The sequence below is a fragment of the Enhydra lutris genome, unplaced genomic scaffold, assembly GCF_002288905.1.
Source record: "Enhydra lutris kenyoni isolate GAN:26980312 unplaced genomic scaffold, ASM228890v2 scaffoldscaffold13, whole genome shotgun sequence".
In the NCBI taxonomy this organism is placed as follows: Eukaryota; Metazoa; Chordata; class Mammalia; order Carnivora; family Mustelidae; genus Enhydra; species Enhydra lutris.
In genome coordinates this window covers 27,715,576-27,736,729 of record NW_019154097.1, presented here as the reverse complement: position 1 = coordinate 27,736,729, position 21,154 = coordinate 27,715,576, and the positions used below count along the sequence as shown (strand labels likewise).

The 21,154-nt window shown below is 42.0% G+C and overlaps 2 protein-coding genes across 4 annotated transcripts in view; one reads left to right on the top strand and one right to left on the bottom strand.

Annotated features, from left to right (window-relative positions):
- Positions 1-133, bottom strand: part of LOC111145779 (mitochondrial ribosome recycling factor) — a 53,966-nt gene extending 53,833 nt beyond the window's left edge. Inside the window, 1 exon segment of the mRNA XM_022500978.1 lies at positions 2-133. Within this exon segment, the coding sequence (XP_022356686.1) occupies positions 2-116 (115 nt within the window). The 5' untranslated portion in view covers positions 117-133.
- Positions 52-20,797, top strand: LOC111145780 (RNA binding motif protein 18). Of its 3 annotated transcripts, none has more exons than XM_022500980.1 (6): positions 52-146; positions 3,058-3,186; positions 10,340-10,466; positions 13,609-13,695; positions 15,339-15,424; positions 18,758-20,797. In XM_022500980.1, the coding sequence occupies exons 2-6, from the start codon at positions 3,074-3,076 to the stop codon at positions 18,915-18,917; spliced, it is 573 nt and encodes a 190-aa protein (XP_022356688.1). In that variant the 5' UTR covers positions 52-146; positions 3,058-3,073; the 3' UTR covers positions 18,918-20,797. The 3 variants fall into 3 exon arrangements, with proteins under 3 accessions (XP_022356688.1, XP_022356689.1, XP_022356690.1); XM_022500981.1 differs by having other exon boundaries at positions 79-146; positions 3,068-3,186; XM_022500982.1 differs by lacking the exon at positions 52-146 and adding an exon at positions 268-442.
- Positions 20,798-21,154: the final 357 nt, after the last annotated feature.

Sequence of the window (21,154 nt, the reverse complement as noted above, 5' to 3'; positions counted from 1 at the left end):
GGCGGCGCGGCGGCGCAGACGTAGCGCGTCACCGACGGCCTGGCAGCGGGCGGCGGTGAGGCGTACGCGCTCGGAGGGCGGTCAGGCCGCGGAGTCGGGATCTGCTTCTGGGGCATGAGCCGAGGGGACGACGCCGAGGCCACGAGGTGAGTCCGGCCGCGATGCGCCCCTGCACCCCAGCGTCGGCCCCGCGAGGGGCTCGCAGAGGAGACTGCCCTAGCAAGACTGCTTCTCAGGCCCCGCCCCGGATTGTCCCGCCGCTAGCCCGGAAATAACAATCGGAGAAATGACCCAGCGCGTCTGGGAATTCGCGGCCAGGAATCGGGAAGCCGGAATTCCAGGCTTGACCCTGCCGTTACCGTTAGCTTTAGGAACGAGTGGCTTTGGTTCTCTGGACTTCAGTTTCCCCGTATGATTTTTCCTGCCTTCCAGGTTGTTGCAGGTCAGCTGCGAAAATAGATTACAGCGTTTTGTGAGCTCTGTTAATACAGGGGGTTGTCACCATTGCAAACCCAAAAGATTTTGATAGTCGCATGCCATCTTGATCTCATTACACTTTATCGTTCCTCAAAAGGCCCCGTGCTGAGCTGTCACAGATACTGTCTCATTTAAGCTTAACGACCCACGAGTTAGGGATAATCGTACCCATTCTAGAAAGGAAGAAGAAACGGAGGCTCCAGGTGGAGCCTCATTCATTCATTCAGTAAATATTGAGCACCAGCCACGAGCCAGGCAGTATACTAAGTGTTGGGGATAGAACTATGATCAGGATAGGTAGGGCCCTGCCATGTAGAAGCAAGCTTACATTCTAGTGAGGGAAATAGAAAATGGAATAGGAAATAATATTGAATTGGCATTACATGTAAAGGAGAGGTGGCTTTGATACAAACTAACAAGGAGCTCAACCCTTAGGGAATGCTTTTCTGAGAAGACATTTATTAAGCCATGCAATAACTGGGTACAAAAGCCAGAATTTGAATATAGATCTTTTGGCCCCATATCCTGTACTCTTGCCACTAAAATTTGGTACTTTCCGGTGATATTAGGTAGTTGTTGGTATTGCTGTTTTCAGACATGAGAAAATCAGGAGGTTCTATCATTGAAGCCTCATCTGAAATGTCATGTTCTGTAGAGAGGCCTTCCCTCTCCACTAATCCTGAAGTAGTCCAACCCCTATCTCGCTGTCAAATTACCTTGCTTAATTGTGTTTGCAGCTGTCAGTAATTACATCTTGCTGATTTATTTTCGTTTTCTTTTGTCCCACCCCTCTTCCAAATACAAGCATCCCTAGTGGGGACCTTGTCTGTTCACTGCTTTGTCTCCAGTGTCCAGACAATGCCTAGAAATAGCTCATTTTTTTGTTTGTTTATTAAATGAATGAGTGATCTGTAGGAAAATTGGAGGAAAGGAAAGCAGGGAGAAGACAAAGTGTTCCTCCTCCTCTGTTTCCCCTCCTGAGATTCTGTTTCTGTGTGTTTCACCTTTTCTCTCAGGAGGTAAGAGCAAGATCTATAGCTTATTCGTTTCTCTATTCAGCACATAGCCCTGGGCTTAGAAATTAGCAGTTGCTTATCAATGCATTGCTGAACAGATTGAGCATGGGAATGAGAGAGAAAGAAAAATACCCTCACACGTGGGGCTAGAAAACTTGTTCAACGAACAGTTACTTAGGGCCTACTGTGTGCCAGACTTCATAGGCTCTGCTGAGGTGAATAAGAGATAATGACATGTTCAGTATATGTCACCTGTTGTTTTTAGGACACAGTTCCTGCAGCACTGACCTCTGAGGCACATCTGCTTACATGACACATGGTTCGTATGTGTATTCTAGTTCTGAAGTCTGGCACGACCTGCCGTCTTCCCTGCTCTTTTTTCTTTCTCTGCCACATTATACATTTGTTAAAGCTTTATTTTACATCTGTCATCTCAGTTTTAGCCCTCTCAGCAACCTTAAGTTACAAGCAGGGCAAGGTTTAGTATGTAGAGATGAGGAAACAAACTTAGAGAGAAGTGACGTCCAGTGGAAATGCCAAAATTTGAAACCAGGTCTTCTTGACCCCCAGGTTTTTTCCCTTGCCTCTACCATCATAACCCTCATCCTCCGTTTTTGGTTGTGAGATGAGTCATTTCAGGATGAAAGACTAGTAATAATTTAAACTAACTTTACTTGAAAGCTTCTTGGGTGTGATGCAGCATTCTTAACGCTTTGGGTGTGTTAACTCAGTGAATCCACACAACTTTTATTAGGTGTTGTTCCATTTCAGAGATGTGGAAACAGGTAGAGACTGACAGAGTAACTTGAGCAAGGTCACACAGCTAGTAAATGGGGCAACTGGAACGACGAAGGAGGAGTTAGTTTCTTCTTCTGAGTCTTTCCCGTAATATTAAACGTGATGCTAGTGAACATTTATTGGTCGCTGGCTGCTGTTAGATGCAGTGTTTAATGATTTTAAATGCACTGTCTCTCATCTTCACAACAGCCCTGTAAGATAAGTACTGTCCTCGCCATTCCTCGTATGTATGAGGAAATGGAGGCCTAGAATGTTCAGGTTATTCACCAAGTCACACAACCCGCTTTCAGACCGATTTCTAACTCCAATATCTACAGCTTTAAATTTCCTAGATGGCCTCTTCCATGAGGAAGACATGTATGCTGCTCTTTCACACCCATCTCCTTTTGTGCCATTAACACTCTTCTTTCTGGTGATTTCCAAGACTTATTTTGGGGTGACGATTTTTAAACTGGAGTATCATGTAGTAATAGAAAAGAGACTTTGGCCTCCTGCCCAGTCTGCCTCTGGCTTCAGAAAAGGAAAACTAGTTTCTGCACACAGAACCCCGCCCCTTTCACCTTAAATGGAAGCTTTTGCACTCTGGCTGCCAGAGGAGCTGTCCCAAGGGAACTGGTGCTGGGGCCCTGGTTGTGGAATGACCGGGGCCTTTGAAGAACTGGCCAAAGCTTGCCCTCCTTGAATAAATGTTTGTTGAATTGAATTTGAAGCCTCATGTTCACACAGTGTTGCTCCTCTCCTGCCTGAATGTTAACATTTCCTTTAGTTTTTCATAGAGATTGATGGAAGCAGAAACCAAAACTCTTCCCCTGGAGAACGCATCCATCCTTTCAGAGGGTTCCCTGCAGGAAGGGCACCGGTTATGGATTGGCAACCTGGACCCCAAGATCACAGAGTGAGTCTGAGTCCTCTTAAATCATTCCCTACCACACTGGGATGTTTGCACTGATAACGTTCAGAAGAATTTTCAAGAGATTCAGGATATATTTTGGCCCTTTTGTTTATGTTTTAATTATCTTTGAAGGGTATGTGCTTTTGTTATTAACCTGTTATGCTCACATTTTTCTCACATTTGAACTCTTCTGCAAGAACATAGGCTTGGGTATGGTTTAAAACATATACCTCTTTTTTTCTGTTGGCCAAAAATGTTTTCCCGTTTTCACCAATTTGAATCCTTGTACCCGGTGACTATAGCACATTATTTTCTAGAATCAGCCCACGGCATACTCTTATTCCTCAAAATGAAGGAACAAGCGGGAGAAGTCTCTGTACCTTCGCAAACAGGCAGAGGGTACCACTCGATTGTAATTCATGTGAAGCAGCCATGGAACCACAGAAGGTCAGAGCTGGAAGGCATCTTAAAGATCACATCAGTCCCTTTGGTTTTCATTCAGTCATTATGATACGAAGTCTTGTTGTGTGCCAAGTGCCATGCTAGGCAGTGCTCAGACGTTTTAAATCTGAGGAACCTTGTCTTAAAGTAAATTTTTTTTTTTTTTTTTTTTAATAAAAACTCAGAGCTGCTCTGATTAAAGATTGGAGAGAGGTCCACCCAAAGCCTTTTGGCAACCACTACCCTTTCTTTGGTGCTAAGTTAGTTATAGGACTCCATGGAGCACACTTGAAAACCTCTGATATGATCCAGCTCTCTTATCCTACAATAAAGGAAACTGGGTCCTAAGACATGGAAGTACCTTATCCAGGATAACAAAAGCAGTTAAATTGTCCTGACTCCCCACTCTTTGTACTCTGGCCATTATAATGGAAAGCAGTTCCTTAGCAGAGTGCCTTAAGGGGTTTTTTCCTTCGCCCTGTTGCTCAGTAGATACCGGGCTATGGTTGGTGGCAGGATGGTTAAGGAGTGAGTAGATCGGGCTCTGAGGGATCAGTGCTTAAAGCAAACCTGGAGTATGCCATCAATCCTAGAAGTTACCCCCTTTGGAATAGTGTTAAAGGTAGGGTGAGGGGAAACAAGAGAATCCACTTACTTGACTCTAGGATGAGAAGAGGTATATAGAGGGTTGGGATTGGGAGAAGGAAGGGGATGTGGACTAATGGGTCAGGATCATAACAAAGTTTAGTTCTTTAATTCTGCTCAAGTTCAGATCAGCTAAATATAGATAACTTTGGGTCCCTCTAGCAATTATGATGCCATTTAAGATACGTTGTCCCCATGTTATGTTACCTTGGTCACTGGGGCTCTGGAATATGAACTGTGCATTTATTTTGGTTCTCTTTATGGTTCATGGCTTTGAGGATGAATGTGTGAATCAGCCAAGCCTCTCAATCATGTCTGTTGATCAGAGAAGCTGTTTCCATCATCTAAAACCCAAGCTGTGAAAGGATGCTCCCGAGGTGTTTTCTATTCCCACCTCTGCTCGTCTGAATGGAAATCTGGGGCGTGGAAACACTGTTCATTGTTTTGGCTGCAGTTCACCATAATGAGGCTTGTTCTGATTGTGTCCTGTTGCTTGATAGGAAGGTTCAAATGGGCATCTGCCACCTCAGTTTGTGTCATAAATGAATGTTTTCTTCAGTTAGAGCATTATCAGGAATATTGAAACAAAACTTTCCTACTGGTATCTCTGCCCTTTTTATGTCAAGGCGAAGGTGGGCCTAACGTGCTGAACTGCACATCATGGCTTCTCAGGGTCTACCTGTGGCTTCCCCACCTCTGTGTCATCTGCAATTTTGTTCACTGTTTTTCTTCTCTGGATTCCTTATGTTAAAACATTTTCTCTGCCAAACAAACTGATTTGTTAAATAGTAATAAATTTCTTTTTAAAGATACAGCTACCAGGGGTGCCTGGGTGGCTCAGTGGGTAAAGCCTCTGCCTTCGGCTCAGGTCATGATCCCAGGGTTCTGGGATCAAGCCCCGCATCAGGCTCTCTGCTCAGCAGGGAACCTGCTTCCCTTCCTCTCTCTCTGCCTGCTGCTCTGCCTACTTGTGATCTCTTGTCTGTCAAATAAATAAATAAAATCTTAAAAAAAAAGAGAGAGAGAAAAAAGATACAGCTACCAGTCATAGCTATGGTTAGTATGAAATACTTATTCATGTTGATTTGTGTTTGTTATTTTGTGGTTGCAGTATTCACCATCTCATGGCCGTGCTAGCTGCCAAGAATACCTGTACGACCAAATAGGTCTTAGAGGTTTAGCTTTAAGGGAGTAATGATGTATTATTCGTGGAGGTAGCAAATCCCAAATCCATGTTCTTTTTAGCCTATTCTGATTCTTCCAATTATGTTACATTTCATATTTCTAACCTATAAGGTGAGAATGTTCAACTAATGATCTGCACATTTCTTCTAGCTCTGGTACTATATTAGTTCCTCTTATTTAAACTCATAACATTGTTGTGAGTCAAGTAGAAGATATAATATTTTCCTTGTATTTATTTATTTATTTTTAAGTAGGCTCCATACCCATCATGGAGCTCAATGCAAGACTTGAACTCACGACCCTGAGATCAAGACTTGAGATAAAGAGTCAGACACACTTAAGCAACTGAGCCACCCAGGTGCCCCTTTCCCTGTTCTTTGGGACAGGAAGAGTTAAGTAGGTTGGCTTAGTATACTGAAAAGTAGTTAATGATGGGACTAACTCCTGTTACCTAATTTAGTGCTCTTTGAGCAGATATTCTAATAGTCCACATAACAGAAAAATCATAACCTAAAGTATCCTATTTGAAATTTTAAAATGTAATGAATACTGTTAGGCTGAAAATAAATTTTAAAAAATTAAAAAATTTTTTCACAAAAAGAAAAGAAATAAATAAAATAAAATGAAATTTTAAAATGTAAGGACTTCTTTTAAATTGCTGTGGGACCCAGTCTAACCATAGGGTAAAAACTGTACCTCCATATACCATTGCTAGTGCCTGCAGCAGAGAAGCCAAAAAAGTTAATGTCCTTAGACATTGTCTGTTTTCCACACTGTGGTTTCCTCTGAAAGGATTAATGCTGGCTCTCTTTTTCAAACATTAAATGTGCTGTATGAGAAGCCAAATTGGTAGCCACTGCACAGCTCATAAGGAGAAATGAAGAGCAAGGGGTGCCTGGGTGGCTCAGTGGGTTAAGCCTCTGCCTTCGGCTCAGGTCATGATCTCAGGGTCCTGGGATCCAACCCTGCATTGGGCTCTCTGCTCAGCAGGGAGCCTGCTTCCTCCTCTCTCTCTCTGCCTGCCTCTCTGCCTACTTGTGATCTCTCTCTCTCTCTCTCTCTCTCTCTGTGTTAATTAAATAAATAAAAATCTTTAAAAAAAAAAAAAATGAAGAGCAAAGCCAGCAGAGATTCTAAAAGATGGGACATTCTAAGTAGAGGGTATAAGTAGAAGTAAGAAAGAGTGGGTGAGCAGAATATCAGGAGGACCCTTTTGACTAAAGGAGAGGTTGAATACTAAGTGATAGTGAAAACAGTAATTGGGTAGATAGAATACTATCAGATTAAGACAGGGTCTTTAAAATTTACTCAGACAAGAAATTTGAATTTCTTGTGGAAGAGACTTGCTGTGGGTGTTTAACAGGATACTGACAACATGAAAGTGCTGTTTTAGTGGGGAAATGAGACATCAGTATGTAGAGTGGGTTGGAGGAGCAAAGACTAACAACGAACATTAGCTAGAAGAGACTGCCAGAAACTAGGCCTGTCTATCATCTAGGTAGAGACAATGAACTTGGAAGTCAGTCTAAGAGATGGTGTAAGAGATGAAGAACATGATTGAAGAACAGAGAATTGAGGATGACCCTGAGGTTTCTTGCCTGAGAAATGGAGAATCGTGTCGACACTGACCGGTGGAATAGCTGGAAAGGGCATCTGTTTGTGGAGGGAGGTGGTCAGTGTGGGTTATACAAAGTAAATTTAAAGGCAGTGGAGAGCCATCCAGGGGGAAATGTCCTTCTGAGGTCGAGTTTCAGAGATTACTAGAGCATGTTCATGGATGTGGGAGAACAGTGTGTTTACCCCCAAAGAAACCCTGGCTTTCTCACCCTTTTCCTTATTTTTCCATTATGATTCATGCTTCTTTTAATGCCTTGGTTTGCATGAATCAGCCTTTACTGTTTGCTACTTAAATTTGAAACCCAGTAACACTATTTAATAACATACAGAACAGAGAACATAAAGACCTAGCAAATAATAATTTCTGTAAGTTTATAAAAAATTTTTTTGCTAAAATTATGCATTTAAAACAGTCCTGTCATTTCATTGACTTCCCATTGCCTACCATCAAACTGAAATTCCCTCACTAAGGACACCAGCGTCCTTCACAACCTGTCCCCTGCCTGCCTTTCAGCCTCATTGCTGAACTGCCCTACCCCCACTCTTTTCCAATAGAGCAGACTCTTTTTCACCTTTATGTCTTTGTACCTGATATTCACTAATAACCATGCCCCCTGCACAATTGGGCCTTTCATCTGTGTGCTCATGTACATACCTCTGTGTGCAAATATCATAGTGTTTTGCAATTTTTTGATCGCATACATCTCTCCTCTAAACAGGATGTGAGGTCCTTGAAGGCAGGGTTCTAGTTGTTCAAGTGCCTAAAACAGTATTTGACAAGTAGTAGGTGTCTATTTTAACATCTGTGTAAATTAATTACTTCTGTGCCATTAGGCAGGAAGGCCATTTTCAAGACCCAATACGGAAAGCACTAAGTTGCAGAAATATGTTGGGACTGGTGTACTAGCGCCTGAAGCCACAGGGCCCACGTTTCATTAAGCGAAGCAAGGCTCTGATGAGTAGTGAGCCCTCCCATACTTCAGCAACAGATGAAAGTGCTTGCAGATGTGAAAGCAAGATTCTTCAGGCTTTTTTCACTATCAGAGCTTGCAGTCCTCATCTCCAGGAAGCAAAATAGTAAACATTTCATTCCTTTTGTTTCGGTGTTCCGATAATTTCAAGAAATTATCAAACAAGGAAAGAAATCCTGGAGAAGTTGAAAGACACAGTCCTAAGCAGATGTTCCTGGAATCTTAAGGTCGCACTCTTCGGGCAGAATGTATTTGTTAGCTTTTCAAAGAATAATCTGTCGGCATTTTTTTTTTCTGAGTAAATTAAAATTCATTTCCTAGGAAATGCCGATCGCCTTACCTTCCTGCTATTAAGCAGAATGGAGCTGATGAAAAGATGACCAGCCCACAGTAGCCCTTAGATTGTTTTTTAGAAAAATGGGTTTGACCCACCATTCATGGCAACTAACACATGGGCATAGTAAGTGGCAGTTGTAGCTGTGAGTTGAAGACCCAGGGGAGGGCGCCTGGCCGGCTTAGTCAGTGGAGCGCGCCACTCTTGATGGCAGGGTCATGAGTTCGAGCCCTAAACTGGATGTAGAGATTACTTTAATTAATTAATTAGGACATAGAGATTAATTAATTAGACACCCAGGGGAGACTCTTCCAGCCCATCTGTCTGCATTTGAGAGGTTCATCCTTACTGTATGCCTAATCAAAAATCAAGTAAAACCAGAAATTTGCACTTGAGGTATCTGTCTTTCCCCTGAAGGATCACCTCCTACATCCTCACTAGCAGCCGAAGTCTCCTGATGGGAGTTGAGAATTTAAAATGTAGGGGGTTACAGTTGTTTTCCCTTTCAAAACCGGTCTAAAGACCAGATTAATGTCCACAGTATGCCTTGGGATCCTTGTATCCTGCCCCAGTGCAAGACCTGTATTATGTCTTCCTTGCTCCACTGTCAGGCACCTGATCCAGGATAATGGGCTTGCTTGTTGACGTGCATTTGTATGAGATTTAATATATATAGCTTATGATCCACTTCATATCTTTCTGCCTCCCAAAGGACATTCTTACTCAAGAATAAAATCTTGATGAGTTTCTCCTAGAAAACAATGTGAATATAAATGTGGCTGTAACGACAGCTTTACTGACTCCCTGTGGGGTAGAATTCCCAGTAATAACAGATTTAGCATGTGGGCTGATACCTTTTTAGTATCACAGGGACAGCATTGTTTAGAGAAAGCCTTGACTCCATTTGAATAGTGTGGAGGATGCCAGGAGGAAGGCCAAAGGAAAAGGAAACGGGAGAGCTGTTGGTTTGTCTCACCCTTACATCAGATGACAGGAAGTCGGAATTGAGATTGGCCACAGCAACCTGTTAAGGCCACATCTGTTTGAATAACTTAGAAGCTCTATAGAAACCAAATAAGTTTTAGAGAAAGGAATCCAAGAGAGGATGAGGGGCGGAATGGCAAATAAGAGCTAGGGGTGAACCTCCTGCCTGGAAAAAAATTCTTCCTGGGCCATCCCTTTTCTTTAATCGATCGTGCTCTAAAGTGTAAGCTGTGTTAAAGGAACTGAAGTGGCTTAGTTACCCACAACTGGGTGATTTATAGGACTGGCCAGGTTCCCCTGCCCTCCAGGAGACCAGCCTCCGGCACATTGTGGTTCCGCATTGTCCCTAACGTTCGGTCACATCAGGGATCGAAACTCACAGGCACTTACGGAAAGGCCACTAGCTGTGGTTTGGTTTTTGGCAGAGCTTCTCACAAGTGCAATTCGGAGCTAATGATTAATTATGGAATGTATTACAGAAGTCCTCCAGAGTTGTTTTTCTGTTTGTGTGAGTGTGTATGTGTTTACTACTTTATGTATTTTTGAAGTAGGGTAGGTTTTGGCATTTGGAGTGTGGGTCTATGTTCCTGATGGAGTTGTAGTTATGCACAAATACTAGTTCATTGCCAAGAAATTAAAAAAAAAAAAATAAAGCAACACTGTCTTTTGAGCTTTTCTCCAAAAGAAAAGCACATGGTGCTTGTGGGCCAGACAGCTGTTTGTTAGGTGTGGCTTTTTGTTTGGTATTTTTGTGCTGGACAGACGCATAGCCATGACAGTTCGAGTTCCCATTCCAAAGAGAGGCAAACATGTCTGTTTGCCAAATAAGCTAACACAGCAGTTTGGAAAAAGGCAGGGGGCGGGAGTGTGAGATTTCCCCCCACCCAGGGTAAATTATCTCCTGCTTTTATCTCACGCTTGAGCCCGAGTGGCTGTCCCAGTGCCCAGAGTGTGCTCACGGGCTGTGATTTCTCTGCAGATACCACCTCCTCAAGCTCCTCCAGAAGTTCGGCACGGTCAAGCAGTTCGACTTCCTCTTCCACAAGTCAGGTGCATTGGAGGGGCAGCCCCGCGGGTACTGTTTCGTGAACTTTGAAACAAAGCAGGTAATGGAACCTCTCCCCTTTCATGGTGTTTCTTATACTCCCCCACTTCTTGCTGAATCTCTCTCGACTGCTCAGAATAGCGGTGCCTTGCGGGCAGGAGCCAGGTCAGGTTCCTCTCTGTGTGCCTTGCTGTGCATCCTGGAGGAGACCCTCGGTATACGAAGGAGTGAACAGCTTTCAAAATCTCCCCTCCCCAGGCTCCCGGTCTCAGGCGGCTGACCTACTTTTCTGACCAGATGCTTTGGGGTGCCCACATTAAGCACATGGACATCCTCCTCCCTGTTCTGGTTTGTTTGTTCCTTTAGTGGCAGGCCAACAAAGCCTCCTTTTCTTTCAATAGTTTTGCCCCGTGGTACAGAAACCCTCCCTGTGTGTGGTGAGCCACCCACAAACTCTTTTATTTTGATTTCTTAAAAATGTACCCTTCTTCTCAGTGTCTCAGAACAACTGCATACGGATTGGAATATATAGGAAGGAGGAGAGCTTTCAGCTTCAACCATGCTATATATGTGTATCTTCTTGCAGTAGCATTATATCTGTCCTCTGGGTGGACATGCCTTGATAAAGAAATTGAATTTGAATGTTATTAAATACAGACATACTGTTTAATATCCTCTATAACTTTATTCGTCATGTGGAAAGACTTTGCCTAGTTATTGTTGCGTTAATAATCTATTTGGATGTTTTTCTTGTAAATATAAAAGTAATATTTATTAGTTGTAGATGAAAATACAGATCGGTGACTTCCCTTAATCAGCCCAATACCCAGAAATAATCACCATTAATATTTAGTTAGAGATCTTTCTTTACATTCACATGTGCACACACACGTATGGCTTAGAGCACAGAAAGAAGATTACACCATCCTGTTTACCACTCAAAGTATTAAGAATTTTCTGTCCTCTAGTACACATCCAGATAACTTTCTATATCATGATACTGTATATCCAGATAACTTTGTGTATCATGTTACTGTGGTTTCACCAGTGTGACTACATATTTGTAAAACTTCACTGATAGAGCTTTAGTATATACATTTTGTTATATGTAACTTAGACCTCAATTTAAAAATGAATCAACATCGGACACCTGGGTGGCTCAGTTGGTTAAGCGACTGCCTTTGGCTCAGGTCATGATTCTGGAGTCCCAGGATCGAGTTCCAGGGGATCGAGTCCCACATCGGGCTCCTTGCTTGGCAGGCAGTCTGCTTCTCCCGCTGACCCTCCCTTCCCCTTCTCATGCTCGCTCGCGCGCGCGCTCTCTCTCTCTCTCTCTCCCTCATTCTTTTCCTCTCAAATAAATAAAATCTTTAAAAAATTTTTTTAAAAATGAGCCAACATCATTTTTGATAACTGTGCAATATTTCATCATAGGAATATATAGTAAGTTATTTGACTCGTCCCCGACTGTTAGCTATTTAAGTGGTCCCCAGGGGCTCACGAGTATAAACTGTGTTAGTGAATATCTGCATGCCTGTGGTTATGTTCACATATACGTGTATCCACGGAAATGGGGAGGCGTCAACAAAGTCCTTGCATACTTCTGGATACGACTGCCAGTTGCCTTCAAGCAATGACGTGTCACGATGTTCTGAGACTGTATGAGAGTGTCATTTGTCTTTATCTATGCTGGGGATTCTTTCAGTTTCCTCTAACTTTTGCAAATGAGATCGGCACTGAGGGATACATTGCTGTTCTAAATGGGGGGACTGGAAGGATGCTGTGTGTGGTTAGCATTTTTAAATAGTTTTTTCTTCACTAATGATAGAGTGTGATTTAGCAGACAGCTAAAGTCAGTGGTCATGCTGGGCTAGATGTTGGTTTTGAAACACTGGATTATAAGTCACAAAGCCTAGCTTCTGCTGCTGGCTCTTTCATTTATCAACTTGGGGTCCATCTCTTAACCTCTTTTGGCCTCAGTTTTCATTTAAAAATAGGGATTAAAAATACCTTCCTTACCTTCCAGGAAGTTGAGAGAATAGATAAGGGAATATAGGAAAGTACCATTGGCCTTTAATCATGGTGTTACATACATGAACTCTGAAGTGACATACAGAGATTGGAAATTTTGGGGGGAAACATTTGTCCCCTTGCTGGTGTCTTATGACTGCTAATGCTGTACAATCAATAGAGAGTACCACGTAAATTCTAATCAACTAGATTAAACTTGAAGAGTAAAACATCTCTTATCTGTCTCTGTAACTGCTAAGCAAGGATGTCAGTGACTCTCCAGTGGCTGACACCTCGTGAGTCTCAGATATTTGTTGAATGTCATGCTGGCGAGCTCCAGAGGGATGAGAGGATTACCAGTAACACCAGACTGGGAAATCTGCCGCTGTCACACTGCGGTCTCAGATAGGTTCGTCTTGTTCCTCTTCCTGTTCCTTCGGGGCTTCTTCACCCACTGGTAAACGTGGGTTATGCTTGGCCAAATGCCTCTTGGATACAAATGGAGCCGAGAAGGTTTGGCAGGATGGAAAAGTACGACCAGGCTTCCTGGGAATGTCCTAGAGTGACTCTTAGCCAGCTTCAGGAATTCCTTTTAACCTTGTTGCTCCTGTCTGTGATAGGGAAAGGGTCAGGGAACTTTTGGCTCCAAAAGCCAGGTGCGTAGATTGGCTCACACAAATACCTTGCTCACAGGCTCTTTGACTCACTCCTGCTTTTTCCGGCCTGGTTTCCTTCACTCCCATGTCATTTGAAGCCGTTACTGTTTCTCGCTTTGGATCCAGAGTATAAGCCCTAGTCTGGGGTATAGTTCCAAGGTCCCTGAAGGGAAGTAAATTTGTTAGCACGGTGTATAGAAAGGTATCAACTAGTAAGAACAATCTGGTTACATTGCTTGATTGAGCGCTAGTCATATTACCCATATTTTATAGGTGAAGAAGCTAATATTCACAGAGATTAAGGGACCACTACACTGGCAATAAGCGACAGCCACCGTTTTTGTTTGACTGACTTTACAAAACTCATGCCCTTCCTTTTATTCTGCCTTTTTTCTTTATTGTACACCCTTTGCAAGCTGTTTATCAAAGGCAGTCTGGTTAGGATTGCAGCCATCAAAGCTGGTGCGGCCCTGTGAGATACGTACAGCTAATTAGGCATTTGAATTTTTGGCTAACATCCGTCCCTTTCCCGGACAGGAAGCAGAACAAGCCATCCAGTGTCTCAATGGCAAGCTGGCTCTGTCCAAGAAGCTGGTGGTGCGGTGGGCTCACGCGCAAGTGAAGGTAAGTCTGCTGGGCTGGAAAGACAGCACCGAGCTCACCCGAACTGAGTTTTCCAGAAGATAGCTGTCCACTTTACCCGTTTGCATCCCAGCCTCTTCACATCTGGAGCATACTTTGGTCTCCTACTTGTATTTACCATGTGTGTTGCCAGATTTTTCTTTTGAGAAACATCTCAGGAGGGATTAAGTTCCTTCATTGTTTCTCTCCACATACCCCCAGATTCTGTTTTTGATTGATTTTTCCATGTGGCTGGTGTGTATACTCAGACCTCTATCATGTTTTTGGTGGGGGATGTTCTTTGGAGGAGAAAAATGTATTTATTTTTAAAATTAGTTGCTTTCGGCATTATTAGACTCTCCCCAGCCTCTCAGTTCTGTGGAGAGTTTGAATATGTTTATCCTAAACGCTTGAGAAATGGGGAGTTTGTAGGAGTGCTTAAAGCACCGGCATCTCATTACTCCAGGGAGTTTGAGAGTTACTTGTGGTACTTTGTGGTCTGAATTGTCTCCAGAGCCCAAGAAATGGCCAGTTGCCTTGTTCATCTTATAGCTGGTCTCTTGGGAGACTGCACTAGAAAAGATTGGACCATTTAAAAAAAAAAAAAAAAAAAAAGAATGGCATCTGTTTCACCTGGCCCAAAGGTGCAAAAGTCTGGGGACTGGAACGATCCCAAGAATTGGTTCTCTTCCTTTTTGGTGGGGTCTTGACAGACCTGCCTGTAAAGAGATCTGTGGCAATGAAGATTGGAGCTTCAGTCTTAGCTATAGGAGCATGAAGCACTTGCGCTCAGGGTCCAAAGTGAAAAATAGCTCAGACAGTTTGGGTCCTTATGAGGGTCTCAGGTCATCACGGAGCCTTCTCAATTTCTAGGACACATTGCCTTCAAAATAGAAACAACAGAGAATTACCAAATGCTTTTTAACTCAAAAGAAAATCAAGTCTCATTTGCCAGACTGACTTTCGTTTTCTCATTCTGTGTCTCATTGAAGAGACACGTAACACAAATCATCCTTGTTTCTGTCTTTCATTTGAGATCTCGATACCTTGTGGTTCTCTTCTCCTACAAGTCTTTTTGACCACAGGCTCCTGATTACTCTTTAGTATTTAATTTACTTTTTATAAGAGGTGTATAATTATCTGACATCAAATTAAACTGCCCTTTTGCCATAGGATGTTTTCTCTATTAGTAGCTGAAAGCTGTTAATATTTTGCTTCTCTAGTCAGGCCTGTTGAGAGTTGAATGTTATGCTTGGTACTTTGCAAAAGTCTAGCCAAATTTTTAAGTGTTTTGAATAAAGCAAAGTAAATATTGTAAGAGGTGATATGTGACAGTTAAAACAAGAGTGTAGGAGGGCAATCGTATTGTGTATTTATACCATCTGTGAATTTGAAAGACGAGGTTCTTTCCCTACCAAATAAGGAAGACTAGTGGCTAGAAGGGAGGCTTCTAAACTTCTTTTTCTAAATTTACAGCTTTTAGGCCAAAACTGTGTGGAGTTTTGCGTTAACTCTAAACGTAAAGCAGTCCTCAGATGGTCTAGAAATATGCCAATGGTATGCTGGTAGGGTTGGAGTTTCTAAACTTACGCACTGCAGTAAAGGACTGGTTTTGCTCACCCAAGTGGTTTCCCTTTTTCTTTCAGAGATATGACCATAACAAGAATGATAAGATCCTTCCTATCAGTCTTGAGCCATCCTCAAGCACTGAGCCCACTCAGTCTAACCTAAGGTAAGATGGTGTACTACAGAAAGACACAAGTATTCAAGAGCGTGAGCCCCTTCTTCACTCCAAGCCTTTTTTCATACTTCAGTGACTCTTTAGACTCTGAATTCAGGATAGAATGTACTAACTTTTGACGTGTTGAGAGATGTGTTCAGTAAATCTCCAGAAGGCGTACATACCCTCTCCTTGCATACCCCTAAGATCACGTACTTGCAGAATTCATGCACTCAGAAAAGGCTGGATGGACCTGCCACATAGCAGCCAGTGTGCTAGGCGCTGGAAACCAAGGTATGTCAGACAGTCCTTACCCTAAAAAGAAGCCTTTTCATGAGGCCTGAAGTCTCATTGGCGTTGGTCATTGTCCACTACTTCCTCTCCAGCTGTGAGTTCCTTTACCCAGAGTACCTTCAGTCTCTCTGCTGGCTTCTGTGACAGCAACAGTGTTGCTTCTAGTGTGCACACGTTGTCAGTTACTTCTTCGGAGTTAATTCAAAACAGAAGGAACGAAAGCCTGGGTGGAGAAAGGGGAAGTTAAGTGGATGGTTGAGCAGAAGTAGAGGGTTTTGGGGTTTTGTGGTTTTTTTCCCCCTGCATTGTAGCCTAGGGAGAAATTTTAACAATAGCACCATCCAGGATTTATTGAACTTACTCTAAATCAGGCACTGTGCTAAAGACTTCACATGCCATATGTCATTTAATTATAAAAATTCTGGTAAAAGGACTGTAATAGTCATCTCTTACCTCTAAGGAAGCTGGCACTTAGCAAGGTAAACTATCTTGGCCAAGATCGCACAGGTAGCAAATAGCAGATTCCAGATTCAAAGCCAGGCCTCCTGGACTACAAAAGTCAGTCTTTGACTTACTACTTCAAAGAAACTTCATGCTGCAAACGCGGGGATACAGTCCTGAAGCCTATTGCAGGGGAGGGAAAGCAGATATGTGAAGGAGCATCCACGTCCTGAAAGGGTTAGAAACCAGCATGCAGTCGCAAAGTCAGGAAAACGATGCCTATTTGGATGGAGGACCAGACAGCAAACAACCTTTCTTGTGTATTTTCTGCACCGAACGAAACAGATTTGTGAGCATCTCATTAAGCTGCAGGGAAGGGTGACCCTGAAATGTTTTCAGGAGTGACAAAGTTAGCAAAGTAAAATTTATTTGATAGTTAATAGTTTAATATCACTGATTAATTTCTTAATACTTACTAAAATATTGGACTTAATATTTGATAAATTATTATATATCATATATTGTAAATAAACTTACTAAATTTAATGTTTATAGTAAATATTAAATATAATAGTTAATATCATTGATTTCTTAATTTTGTTCTCTTTTACTATTTTCTACTCCCAGAAATTAAAAAAAAAACATATGATGACTTTTGTAGATTCACTGGGAACCGTATCCCCTCGGTGATCACAGATTTTAGAAATCTGACTCCTGTTGGGAAGAGACCACTGCATTTATGCTTGGAGCTCTACATGTTACAGTGATGTGTCTTTAGTTTTCTTTTCAGTGTTTGCACTTACATTAGACAGTCTAGTGTTTTACATTTATTTTGTAATCCAGAGAACCTCAGCTTACATCTTTGTATTAGCATCTATACCTAATTAGAGAAAGCTGTTTTTTCATGACTCCTACAGAACAGCGGCTGGCAGTCCCGCTGATGGAGGAGGTACTGGAATGCATCTTGATAATACCTTGGTGTTCTTTCTAATTGTAACGTAGGTGGTTGATTCTGCACTGGCCGTGTAAAGTTAGGTGTGTGTGCAGCAGCTGCACACTTTCTGAGGATCTCTAAAAGGCCATTGTAACGTTCCCTTCCAAGTTTCTCTCCCTGTCTATACACCACTGACAGCATCGAGAATGGAAAGGGAACCATGGGTCATAGAATACCCATTGCCTGAGGGCTTTGCATTCTGGTTCCAGGATGGCAGTCGGAAGGGAATTCCTCCCAACTTGTGCAGTGTCTCCTCACCCCTTCTCTCTAATTCAGGTGCTCAGCTCCCAACCTGATGGAGAGGAAAGAGCAAGGGCTTTGGTGATAATATACCAGGTTTGAATCCTGGCTGTGCTGTGCTGTTAGCTGTGTGAACCCGGGGCAAATGACTCCCTCTCTGCATGTGTTTCTTTATCTGTAAAGTGTGGCTATTATCACAAGGACTAGAAACAATATAGGTGAAATTCTGGGCCCAGTGCCTGGTTCATTGTATGCACTCCATAAATGATTGCATCTAGAAACACCTATTTGTTAGTAAAAAAAGATCTTGTAGGATTTCCGGGGTGTGTTTTCCATCATTATTCAGTGATTCAAAAAGTGGTGCATTGTAGTAGTTCATAGCCTTGAGTCTCAGCTCTCCCACTTACTGGCTGCATAATACTGGGCAGGCTGACCTTCCTGTGCCTCGGTCTTTCATCTGCAAAATGAGGAGCGTGACCTACCTTATAGTGTTGTTTTCAATCCTACAGGAATTATTTTATTTGTTTTTTTAATTGTGGCAAAAGACACATAAAATAGCATTTATCATCTTAATCCATTTCGGGTGGACAGTTCAGTGATACCAAATACATCCGTGGTGTTGTACAACCGTTACCACCATCCTTCTCCATCATTCTTTTCACCTTGCAGAACTGACACTCTATGCCCATTTAATGATAACTTCCCATTCTCGCCTCTTCCAAGCCCCTGGAACCCCCCGTCCACTTCATGTCTATGATTTTGACTAGTCTAAGTACCTTAGACAAGTGGAATCATCCAGTATTTTGTCTTTTTGTGACTGGCTTGTTTCCCTTAGCATAACGCCCTCAAGGTTCATCCATGTTGTAGCATATGTCAGAATTCCCTTCCTCTGTAAAAGCCCAATAATTTTCCAGGGTATGATACGATACCACATTTTGCTTATCCATTCATACATCAGTGAACACTTGGGTTCCTTCTACATTTTAACCATTGTGGCTAATGCTGCTGTGAACACACGAGTGCACAACATCTCTTCCAGACCCCACTTTCAGTTTCTACATGAATTACTTGAGTGCCCACTATCTGCCTAGTACTAAAGTGTCAGACAGTGTTTGTGTCTGAAGATTAAATGTGGCCACATGCGAAGTACCTAACGGTGTCTGAGTTTTTAGTAAACATTTAATAGATGGTTTAGGTTTGATCTCTTTCTTAAAATGTTACTTGGGTGTGTGTTTTACGTGACATATTTGCATATTCATATTTGAGTTATCTTGTTGCTTCTGTGATATGCATAAAAGGCATAAGGAAGATGAGATGCACACGTATTTCCTGAGTGCACCCAGGCCCACTCTGATCCTCTGCTGTCCTTTTTCCAGTGTCACTGCAAAGATAAAAGCCATTGAAGCAAAGCTGAAAATGATGGCAGAAAATCCTGACGCAGAGTACCCAGCAGCACCTGTTTATTCCTACTTTAAGCCTCCGGATAAAAAAAGGACTACTCCTTATTCTAGAACAGCTTGGAAATCTCGAAGATGATGGTTATGAATTATTGCGGCAGCAAAAGCAAATTGGTCTCCACACCTGAAATTCTCTGCCTTTGTACTTTGTCGATGTGAACGGTACTACCCAACAGAGCACAATCACATGTTAGCGTTTGGTAACGTAACATTTTTGGATGTTCTCATGGATGTTTCTTCCCTGAAGTATGTGTGGAATTGAGCATCATCCAGAATAAATAGGATTGTATCCAAAATTGTAATTTGAACACTGGGATGCTCTGGTTGGCTGTTTTGTTTGGATTTGTAACTCCAGAAACATATAGTATGCCAGAGAGAAAGGCAAACATAAGAAATGTTTATTATTTAAATCAGGAAACTAATGTTATTAACGTCCGTCTTTCAAAAAAAAAAAAAAAGTGTTTTTCTATGCTCAAATGTCTTTACAACATAAAGAAAAAGTAAGAGGGAGGGAAATAAGAGATTTTGAATCATGTTGAGAACTATTGTTCCGGAATTTATTATGGAAATCCCTTCAACTGGACTAAAAAGAAAAAGTTCTTGGCAAAAGGGAGCTGATTCTTTGAGCATATGTTGTGGTAATCTGTTTAAGAATTATGGTTACTGTTTCAAAATCCCAGTTAGGAAAACATGGTGTATATCTTAACATTGTCTGCATCAACAAAACTGTAGATTCAAATATAGCATTTTATACCACAATGGAAGTTCTCTTTGGAAATCCAGTCTTTATTCTATAGTGATCATTTTTTTAAAAACCTAAATAATCCTGCCTTCTATAATACCAAATGTTGTTATTAACGTGGGACTTTTAAAATTGCACTTACTGCATGAGATTGTTTTTTACAGCATGAGAATGTTCTATTTGGAATTGTATCATGGTCAATCTAAATAGAAAAAGCAAAATTTCTTGGAAAACCTAATTGTTGCTATATCTCTGTCAAGCATACTGTTTATTAATAATTATGTAGGGGGGTGTGTTGAAGAAATTGAACTGTCTTGTGCAGCTTGAGGAGAGGACATGCGGTGGACACAGAAAGTCAACGGAGCAGGCCCTGGTCTGGTGCCACCATTGTAAAATGACCTCCTGTTTTCTGTAGTTCTTAAAGGCTTGAAAGACTGCATGAGTTTCAAATGACTCGTCCTTCATAGAACATACTTCTGCCCAGATACGTTTTGCCAGTTGGAATATCTTAACTATAAGAACAGAGGAAGAACAATAAATCCGCAGATGGGGGAGCACGTTTCGGTCAGCAATTTGGGTGATTTTGGTGCCTGGTTGACAGGCTGTTCCACGGGGCAGCGCTTTGCTTCTTGACCAGGTAAATCATTCTGAGAGCGAGGCGCCATTCTTAGTGATTACAGACACATTACCGTGATCACTGCTCGCAAGAGGAAGCTTTCACATTAGGAATTCAAGTTTTCCTATGAGCATAAGTGAGTTGAAGACATTTGAACCAAATCTTGAGCATAGTAAGGATTCAGAGTTCACAGAACCAGTTCAGAGAAGTTTTCATCCCCTTTCCCAAGGTAAATCTTTTTAGATATCTTTAGATATTAAATACTTTCTGCATTTATTAGCTCTGTTTATGATGCAAGTAACTCTCCTTCCATTTGAGGGATAGTTCAGGGAGATGGGAGCAATAATCTCCCATTTTTCTGGTGACTTCTTATGAGTACAGAATTCACCATTTTATCCTTACGTCCTCAAAGGGTATGGTGGAATAGGACTTAATTAATGCAAAATAGTCTCTATTTTTAATAGGAACCTAGAAAATACTTAACTTTGAATTATCTAGAATTGTTTCCTTTAGAAACCAGAGCTATTTATTTGTATTTAAAGCAATGTTTATTATTTGTACGGATTCTTAATTCCTCTGTGTGAATAAATGCAAGACAGTGTCTGTGCGGTTGTGTCTTCTCTCGTTTATTTTCTGGCCTAAAGACTACAGTTCTCTGGCAGGCTCATTTCCCCTCAGGACTTGGGTCGGCATGTCCAGGCGGGGTGCTTTTTCTAAGTGCCTTCTCTGTAGAAGGCTCTGGCTAGAGGCAACCTCAGACCGTTCCCTCCACGCATCATGCCTGCCTACTTCTGTTATCAAAGATGAGAAAGAGCCTAGTCGTTCCCACAGCAAACCCAAGCATTTGAAAAGAAGCCATAAGTAGAAGTTCGTGAAACTATCACACTATGTTTGGTCCTTCTTCCAGAGCAGAGGTTTCAAAGAATAAATGTACGTGTCATAAGTACACTGAAAGCAG